This window comes from Onychostoma macrolepis, chromosome 05 (genome assembly GCF_012432095.1).
Source record: "Onychostoma macrolepis isolate SWU-2019 chromosome 05, ASM1243209v1, whole genome shotgun sequence".
Taxonomy (NCBI): Eukaryota; Metazoa; Chordata; class Actinopteri; order Cypriniformes; family Cyprinidae; genus Onychostoma; species Onychostoma macrolepis.
The window spans coordinates 22,273,971-22,284,116 of record NC_081159.1 but is presented as its reverse complement, the minus strand read 5'-3'; the positions used below and the strand labels follow the sequence as shown (position 1 = coordinate 22,284,116).

Here is a 10,146-nt window from a genome sequence, read left to right as displayed (position 1 = left end):
ATTTTGTAAATATAAACAAATTTTGATTTTGATGGCTACAACACCCTCAAAAAAAGTTGGGACAGAAGCATGTTTACCACTGTGTCACATCAACTTTCCTTTTAATTACAATGTTTAATTGGAATACTAATTGTTCAAGTTTTGCGAGCACAATTTTTGTCCAGACACAATAAATGCATAGAAACTGAAGAAAGGGAAATGAAACACAAGCCTGATGAGAAAAAATTCATATTTTGGCCCAGTAGTCTGAAATAGTCTGACAACCCTGAGAATTGTGAAACGATTATCAAGAACCAAACACAGGGTATTAAAAGCGAGAAATACTGATGTAAAAACACTGCAAAAATGATCTACACACCATAATCAAGTTATAGGGTTATATTGTAGATTACAGTGTACTTAACCAAATATGCTGGAGAAAGGTTGTTATGTCTTATTCAGTTAAGTCATATCGTTTTAGATCTTCGTATGTGAAAACACTGACCAGGGATCATCATCCTAAAATAAAGAAGCTTGGGTTGCAATTTAATCACACCTCGCTTGACTTGAAGGTGATGCACTATAACATTGTTTCCCATTAATAAAATAAATAAATAGTGGTGTGATGGATGGAGATAACACAGGAGAAAAATATATCTGGAAATGAGTCTCAGCTCTCCTCCCCCTCTCAGCTCATTATCTTGCTTACATTAGCACATTGGTACTTGTCCTCAGTTTTGGTTCCTCAGACTGAAATGAGCCATGAACTTCTCCCTCATAGGGCAAATAAAAACAACACAGGGAAGAAAACTGACTCAAGCCATTTCATGGACTCCTTTAGAATGTATGAACTAAAAAAGTACAGGGGACCTAGTAGTAGCATAACTGAAATAAATTGTGATATATTGATTTATTTCAAATTTAAGTTGCAAACATTAAATGACCTTGTAATTTAACCTCTTAACTGTCACCGTCCACCCTGTGGGACGCCTACGTTTACTTCACTATTTTACAATTAAATCCTAATCTAATCATGACAAACTATATATCGTTGGAAAGGTCTAAGACTCCTAAATAGGTATTTTACCACTTTTTCTGTTAAAAAATTATGTAGGAAAAGTAATAGATTAATTTATGACAAGAGTGCACCTGAAATAAATCTACATCATAACAGGAGTTCTGACCTTTGTCACAGAAAGTCTTCTTAGTTGCCTTTTTCTCTATCACGAATTAGAAATCAGAAGAAATTATTTATCAGTAGAAAACTTAAAATCTCAAAATTCATCCTTTGAAACCCATTTTAAAATCAGACATTGCATTACTATGGAAATGGTACATTAAAATCATGTTACAAAATATTTTCATTCATGAATTATAAAAATGTAAGTTTGGATAGTGCACTATAATGTCTCTGTTCAAAACTGTGAGTGACAGTTAAGGGGTTAAGCTATCAAGCAAGAATTGTGTGCTCAAAAAAGAAAAAACAATGAATTATCAGGTGCGTAGAACAAAAAAAGAGGAAGTTTAGTTTACCAGGTGGCTGAAATTGTCCGCACACTGGAAAAATACAGTCAGACCAAAAAAGGTCTATCAAAAAATATATTTTATTTTCCATATGCAAAAGTGAGAAAAGTGCAGTGTCTTAAAAACAGACCAAGGAGCAGACATTTCAGCCTATGCTTTCTTTAGTGCTCCATCATATGGAAATATGAAAAATAAAAGCTACCTGGTTGACTAAACGTGTAATTTAAGCTAAAACGTCTGTGTTCATTTTCTTTAAATGAAAATTCCTAGTGCATTAATGAACTTGTCTTGCTAATTTCTGCTTCCCAGCAGGCTTTGCATATAGGATAGTTTAAGGAAAATAAATGTTGACATTAGACTGATGTTCTTAATAATGATCTGTTAAGTGTTAAAAGCGGTTATGTTTGACATTTAAAAGAGTTTCTGTTATGTTCCAAGTTTTTATGGTTAGTCACCATTGTGCTGAAGAGTAGAGCTTGTGGTTAGGTTGTGAATGGCTACATCAAGTTATGTACAACACTGACTAGATAAACTATTACTGCACTAATGTTGATGAAAAGTAATTCATTACTTGTTTATAAAAGTATAAATGGCAGATAAGCTGTTAATTTAAACTGGAATAGATCAATTTAGTTTGTTTCAGGGCCATCTCTCAATTATTTTCAAATTAGTTAAAAATATATATATTTTTTTGGAGTGATCAGCTTAAAATTTGGAACTTAAAGTTCCTATAACTCGCTGTAGTTTTAGTTTAGGCTATTTTCAGTTGTCATAACTCAAAAAGATTGATACAAATTGCATTTTTTGTTTTTTTAAAGCAATATGTTTCTAGAGTGTATACAGATAATTATGGGTTGTAAAAGCTATGAAAAAAGCTAATTGTAAAACATTTTATCTTCAATCGTACTAAAAACTTGAGACGAGTTTTGAGTTGTCAATACAAAACATCCAGTTACAAGATAAACTTTGAATGTTTAATTTAGACTTTTCAACATTCAATATGGTGACAACCATGAAAATATCAGTTTGTTACAGCAGCTTGCTCAATCACTGAGCTGAAACAAATTATTGTATAAAACAATTGACAAATGTTGCACAACAGTAGAGAGCAGCGACTAGAAGTGATAGGAAAGACTGGAACACGGACAAAAGCAAAACCCCTTGCATATCTTTGCAATAGTGCAATTATTGGAAAAATCAGGAACTGTCAAACTGCTGCACCAGCTTTCCATCTCTGCCTCTTTCCGGGAAGATTTTAAGATACAGGAATAGACACGTCATCATCATTTCTATATTTATCAGCACATTAAGATTATTAAACATAGTATTCAAATAAGGCCATGAAGACATGAAATATAAAAGGTTTAACACAAAGTAGTTAAATCGTGACAAACCAAAGCAACTCCAGATAAGCTACATATATTCAAGCAGTTCAGTGCAGCTTTTGATACATAAAACAGGATCACATATAACAAAAGACAACATAAGTACCTATATGTATTACAAAACACAAATTTTGGGGAAAAAAATTCTTCACATTCACATTGATGGTTGTTACTGTCTGTTTATAACAGTACAGTTGGGCAGCATTGCTTATATAAGGATAAATCAAATTTAATCAATTTTACATAAGTTAAAACATGACTGCTGATGAGATGATCGTGTGAGATGGAGGTCAAGGTCAGGGTGATGCTCGTATTTTCCTTTGATTAATTTCTGTTCAATTGAAAGAAGAACACAAGGGCTTTTGGGATTTCTGCAGTGGCATTACAGTAGACAACCTGAGAATACAACAGTTTGTTAAACTATTGTGTCTCTGTACATGCTGTTACACATAGTTCTCTGTGCTGCCTCTGGGTGAAAGGCCAAGGTCAGTGTAACTGGTACAAAAATACAGCAAACGCACACAAAATCCAGAGAGACCTTCAAAAACGGATGCGCACTCTTTCAAACACACTTGAACAGTTTTTTGAGATCATAATCATGATTGAGGTGGTTGCTTTCCACTTGGAGAGGTCAGGTATGGCTTTTAGTTCAGCGTTGGCCTTCAGGTCCTTCCTGTTGGTGGCAGAGGTGAGGACCAGAAGTGGCCCATTGCAAAAATGCCAGTCACACTCATGTTGGATCTCTCGTCCCATTTCCTTCCTGTCACTTGCTCTTCAATTTGCTTAGTAGAAACGTTTGCGGCGGTTCTCTTTATAGTGATTAAATAGAAAGAGAATAACCACAACCACTACAACCAGCACAACGACCGAAACAATGAAGAGAAAGAAGGTGGTGATGATGCTCCTTCCTTCATCCTCCACAAGAACTGTGTAAAGAAAACATAAGATGTTGTAAGATACAAACATTTGTACTCATCTGTAAAATATCTTATACCAAAATGAAAAGAAGGTGTAATTTTATTGTTACTATTACCATTAGGGTCCACTCGGTAGTCTACACTAGGCAACGTGATCTCCTGCTGGTCCTCTTCCTCTTCAGGACTCCGTTCCACTGTAAGCTCATATAGCTTGAAGGAGATCAGGTCATGGTTATCTAGAAACAAAACATGCAAAAAAATAAAAAATAAAATAATTAAAAAAATTAATAAATAAAATGCTAGTAATAAAATAAAATAAATAAATAGCGTCAGTTATAAAATAACATTACATCTAAAGAACGCAAACCACTATGTTTCCATTTCCAGGAAACAACAACATTATTTTACATTTATTTTATATTATTTAACCAAGTTATAGTAGCATGTGATGGGTTTACTGGCCCTTGTTTTAATCATTTCCATCAAGTAATTTTCAACATTAGAGATGTGGAGCCCTTGAACTTGTAAATATAAACATCGTGTTTTTAATGTAAAATGCATAAGAGCAAAAAGCCTCTCCAGACACTCTTTTTTTGTGAATGCAGACAGATATTATATTGCTCTTAAAATTGATTATAATGACTGATGATTAAAAAATATTGGGTGAACTTACTGAAATCTTGTTTAATAATACAAACTGATATTATAGATTAGTTTATGTTTTTTAATTAGTGTAACATTCTGGAAATTTTAGGATTGGCCCGAAATGAGTATGATACATAAAGCCGTTTGCATAGGATCTGAATATCTGCTGGACTAAAATAGAGTGACACTGGTCCAAACCTGATAAATCTCCAGTGGCCGATGAAGCACCGAAGTAGTAACCTTGTGGCAGCCTCACTCCAGGGATATCCAGGCAGTCCTTCCACTCTTGCTTCCCCTCGATATCCGTCATCACCTGAAAGGCAGAACAGGAAATGAAGGTGCATACAGACCTCTAGGCTGCTTTCCAACATTCTTCTAAACAATAGGCTACTTCCTTAATCTCTATTATCAGAAGATTAAGCAAATTTAACCTCTGCCCTTGTTATGAGCATCAGCTTAGCAGTATGAAAGACTGGTGTAGCAGTGTATGCATGCATTTGTCTTTGGCTGAACAAAGAAACACAGAATGTAAAGATGTTTCTTACTGTGAGTCTGTTCTTCATGTATCTGATCAGGAGGAATGTGTCATATTCAACATTGCGAACATGAGCAGCGCAGCCACCGAGATCAGTAGACCGTCCGTCAAGGTCATGATCATATGCAACACTCCCGTTCCCGACCATTGCAGAGATAAAAGGAAAGGTTCTCTGAATGAGAGACAGAAATTAAACAGGTTAGATTATTGTTGTTTTTAACAGGTGAAAAAATATATAAATAAAAGTGGTGATATACCTCATGCTGCTTGTCATCATTGGGATAAGTGTCTACAAAAACACCCAGACCTGTAAAAAAGTTTGTGTTTCCAAACACTTGACCTAGAGGGAAAAAACAAAGAATAAAAAAAAAAAAAAAAAAGTAGTCATATAACGGAGAATCAATATTTTGAAGATTTGCAATAATGATGATCTCTCACCATTTTGCATTCGCTCTTTGGTCAGCCATATTGCAAGGCCGTCCCCATTCAGGTTCTTCTTGCCCTCACCGTGGATCTTAAATTGTACTCTGAGCTCCCAGTCCCTGAGGTAACAGGGCTGCACACACAAACACACAGATGAACAAGCCTGACTATTACCCATTATCTCAAGAACCTCTTTGTCTAAAAGGGTGCTGATAAACAGCTTTGTCTAATAGGTGGTGATTCAGGTTCTCTTGTCATTCAGACTCACAATACGACTCCATACAGCTCCTTGTCTGCTCTGCAAGTCTGGTGTCAGCCGTATGTGTTCAGGCATGATCATGGTGTTTCCCATGAACTCCCAGTGTGAGGAGCTGGAGGAGCCCAGACCTGTGTACATGCATCAACATTTCACACAAAATGAATATGCATACTTATATATATATATATATATATAGCAAACATTTATGTATTTCTCTCCCTCAATCTGTACGTTACTAGTAAACGCAATGGATAGTTCCAAGATAAAAGTTGCTATAAATAAAACTGGATATACACTTCTGTTCCGTCAACATTTGACTGCATCCCATAAAAATGCTTTCTCTTTCCTTAATCCTTGTCTATTTTGTACTAATCTGAACTTGAACTTTGTACAACGAGCACTTCCTGTGTTTATTTGCCTCTCTATGATGAATCGCTTGTTGTAAGTCGCTTTGGATAAAAGCGTCTGCTAAATGAATAACTATAAATGTTAATGTAATAAATACACAGAGTTCATATCGTTTAATAAAGCATATGAACCGGAATATCTATAACTGTCCTGTACTTCCGCCCTGTGGATTTGTGACTAAATCACTGCAGTTGTGAAATAAAACTGCCACTGTTACGAGAGCAAGAAAAGGGCAACAAACAATACCAAAAGAAATAAAGGACGTAGTGATCCTCCAAACTATAAACCTGTGGTCTCACTTAGATATTTTCTTCCTAACTAGTTGACTTAAAAACAGGTGTGACTTTTGGCAGGGCACCGGTTTAACGTCACTGAGGGAACAGGAATGGACGCTTACCTTGGTATGGCTTACTCAGCGAATATTCTCGCTTGAGAAATTCGTAAGTAGTATCTTCATATGTGTTTTCGCCTAAGCTACTACTCGTAAAAGCGAGTATTAATACTAATAACGCAGATAATCTAATTTTGTTTGCCAGACTGCACGGTAAATTCATTACTGTTGTGTACATAGTCCCGTTGAACTTCATCACGATGGTCGCCATTTTTCCTCGCTCACTTCAAAATGCCCGCCCCTTGCCGCTATTCGTCTATTTTCATTCGTGCGCTGCAATAAGTGGTTTAAAATGTTGTCAATCATATTTTCGACCAATCACCGTTTTCCATACATTACGTTTGGCGAGTATGTGTGCCAATAAAGCAAGTGAATCCTGAGAAAATATAATGCTAAAACAAAGGTTATTTAAAATGCTATTTTAAATCTGAATTCTAAATCTAAACTTAGATCCAGATGCTTATATTTAATTTATCTATCTATACTATTATGCAAATTGTCATATCCCTAGGCTTGTTTGTTTAGCAGATAAGCAAATGTTTGTTATTCAAATAAGCTGAAAAGATATTGCACAAATGTGATGATATTTGCGAAATTAAGAGTGTTTTGACCTATAGTTATTTTAAATCAGCATACAAAATCTTTAAAAAAATAAATGTGAAAATAATCCACATTTTAAACATTAACATAGCCTAAATTGATTTCTGTACATATACTTCTGGTGATCAGATGTAACATAAGTCGCTTCTTAAATTGTATAGGATTGGTTGGTTAAGGAGAACTCGATACGTACAAGACAGAAATGTAAAGTTCTTGTGGCAGAATTTCAGTTGTGAACAGTCCATGTCCATTTAATGTAGTTAATAAAATAAGTGCCACAAGTCTCGATAAGCAATTGATTAAACGTGCTCTTCTTGCTACGGAAGTAAACTAGCACACTCACTGCTGCAGTCAGACACAATGATGAATTATCCTAATGTTATATGGTTTTTGATTATTGTGAAATAAATGCAATCCATCTTGTAGAGAGGCGTTTGACATTTCAAACTGTCTGCGGTTTAATTTACTCTCCACTAGAGGGCACTAGAGGACTGGAATTGCTCACACCTCTTGTATTTTGAGTTACAGAATTTTTATTTCACCTTCGATTATTAGTTATACACACTGCACACAAATCCTCTCTACTTGTGGATTTCTTAAACGCAAATCCTTCCTGTGTCACAAATCTACACAGATTTAAAACAGCACAGCGTATTTTAAAGGAGGGAATGCCTTTGTGAGGAGGTACAGCTGAAGTTAATAGAACTGCATTTTAGACCAGCAGTTCCCCTCAGTTCCTTCAGCTGTTTCAGAATATGATGTCGGGCCCATTTTGGTGGGTGTTCATGAAGTTATTAGGTTTCCTTGTTGAGTCCAGCCTGTAATTGTATACAGTGGCAGGTCGCACTGACTGTGTTAGCAGACAGCATGCTGAACTAAAGTGTGGCTTGGAGTTTGATGGGCTCTTTAGACTGTAATCAGAAGGAAACATGTTCACGCCTAAGCTGTCATACCTAATCAGGCAAGGCAGAAAATACCATTTATACCAGCTCAGGTTACTTCACTGAGTCGCCCCCTCTGCCCTTCCCACACACTCTGTTTTCCTCTATCAGGCTTATGAAGGCTTGATTACCAGCACTGTAATGAGTACAACCCAGTTATGCAAGTAAAACTAAAATAAGTCAGTAAAAATAAAATAAAACAATAAAATGAAATAAAAAAGAAATAAAACAAAACTAAGAAATTACAGTAAATGAACAGTATTATTTAAAAGGAGATCATATCATATCTATTTTACTTTTATATTTTGTTTTACAACAATAATGCATAATTTATAATAAAAAATAAATAAATAACTTGGAGATTGTATTAGAAAGTTCTGCTTTGCATGTAGCTTGATTGCATTTCTTCCTTATCAATTGACCTTTACAGTTTTTTCTCAAATCAAAGTTTATAAGAAAAATGTTGCAGAATAATTTAAATGCAATATTCTGACCTTAAGGAGGGTAACAAAGTGTAGAAAATATTTGAATTAGTCAGAATTTCTCTATATATCACAGAGATAAAATCAAAAGTAGTGGAATATATCACTACTGTATGTGCATCAAAGAAAACGTAATATCATAAAAGGGTTTGAAGCCAAACCTTTCTTTTAAATCTTTGAATCATGAATCTTTGCTTTTTTGATCCTTGCGTGTCTCTTTCTCTGTTAACCGATCCATTATTAACATGTCTTGTCTTTGCCAGACCTTTTCATTCATCAGGATACAAGATAAGAAGCTGTAAAACTAGTCATGGATTATGGTACCAGAAAATTCATAATGACCAGTTTCTGAGCAAAGGTATCCCAAATCAAAATATGTTTCTCATTCTCGATTACTGTACCACGGACGGATCTGCTACAGAGACACAGCATGTCTTTGGAATCAACAAATTCAGTCTTTCTTGTTTGTACATACAGTTTTGACACATTTATGTGATGTTTACCTAGAAGAGAAGTGAAACAATTAATGCAGATATGGGCTGAGCAATGTTTACCAGTAAGTAAATGTTCACACACAAAAGTTTAACCCTTAAAATTCAGTAAGTAGCAGCTGCTTCACTGGCCCTCATTCAGTGTAATCCATATTTGTGAGGTCAATATCACCTGCTGTTTTTATACTCCATCACCAATTACTCAGGCTCCATAATCCTGAATTTGAAACAGATCATTTCACATCAGGCTGCACCTGTTCATATAGCACTGAGTTCGCTGAACACGTTATAACGAAGCGGAGTGTTTTAAAGGACGTCTACATTATATAAATGGTAAGTCTTTGGGATATATTTATTTTAAAGTAGGCTACACTGAGATATGGTCCACCTGTGAATAATTTGATCATAAATAAGCCTTAATTCTCCCTCTATAGCGGGTGTCACAGGAATATCTGCAGTTTGTATATCTCAGCGCAGACAGCAGACATTAAGAACACCTTCAGACATAAATTTTGACACTGTTTGAATCAGAAGCCGTAATTAGAGGCAGGAAAGGGATCTGCTTGAGGAATGGTGGGCCTCTTTGTGCTGAAGTGTCCTCAAGTGCGCCTCTTCTTCCATTGAGATGTTTGTGCTGACAAAAGAAAACGGAAGAGAAAGAGTACATTTCCTTAATTAAATAGCACCGCTCCAAACCCACCCTCATCAGAATGTCTCTCTCAATCAATAATTCACACCAATGGTGATTCCTTAAGTGTCTGTTAGACTGTGAAAGTGCATGTTATTATTTATTTAATTTAGCCATTTTAACGGTATATAAATAGTTCATTGTTATAGCTGTTATTTTATTCTATGTAAATAATATAAAAGTAATTCTAAAATAATATTTTATTAAAATGAATGTTTTCATACAATTGCATCTTATTAAATATATATAATTTAAATAGTTTATCATTTAAAATATATATAAAACTCTGGTTAATTGGTTAACCTGCTGTTCAGCTAAGGAATATTAGTATAATATCTCATCACTGTGGTTAACACTTATTTCCTGAATCATCAGGCCCTTGTTCACTCCAGATCTGACGTCTTCTCCCAGAGAAAGCCTCCACTCACCCATTATCTGTCTGCAGATTTTTTATTGTTGACTTTGATCAATATGCCTC

At 35.1% G+C, this 10,146-nt stretch overlaps 1 protein-coding gene across 1 annotated transcript; it reads right to left on the bottom strand.

The window, feature by feature from the left end:
* Positions 1–2,463: 2,463 nt before the first annotated feature.
* lman2lb (lectin, mannose-binding 2-like b) lies at positions 2,464–6,733 on the bottom strand. Its single transcript, XM_058777679.1, has 8 exons — positions 6,473–6,733; positions 5,677–5,795; positions 5,424–5,541; positions 5,243–5,325; positions 4,996–5,157; positions 4,649–4,763; positions 3,922–4,041; positions 2,464–3,814 (listed from the first exon to the last, which is right to left on the bottom strand). The coding sequence occupies exons 1-8, from the start codon at positions 6,675–6,677 to the stop codon at positions 3,672–3,674; spliced, it is 1,065 nt and encodes a 354-aa protein (XP_058633662.1). The 5' UTR covers positions 6,678–6,733; the 3' UTR covers positions 2,464–3,671.
* Between the last annotated feature and the right edge of the window lie 3,413 nt (positions 6,734–10,146).

Excerpts from the sequence above, each read along its gene's own strand:
- lman2lb (XM_058777679.1), bottom strand. The coding sequence starts at position 6,677 with ATGGCGACCATCGTGATGAAGTTCAACGGGACTATGTACACAACAGTA. Across the intron at positions 4,764-4,995 it reads ACATGAAGAACAGACTCACA|GTGATGACGGATATCGAGGG; the intron begins GTAAGAAACATC and ends TCTGCCTTTCAG. Across the intron at positions 4,042-4,648 it reads GGCCACTGGAGATTTATCAG|ATAACCATGACCTGATCTCC; the intron begins GTTTGGACCAGT and ends TTTTGTTTCTAG.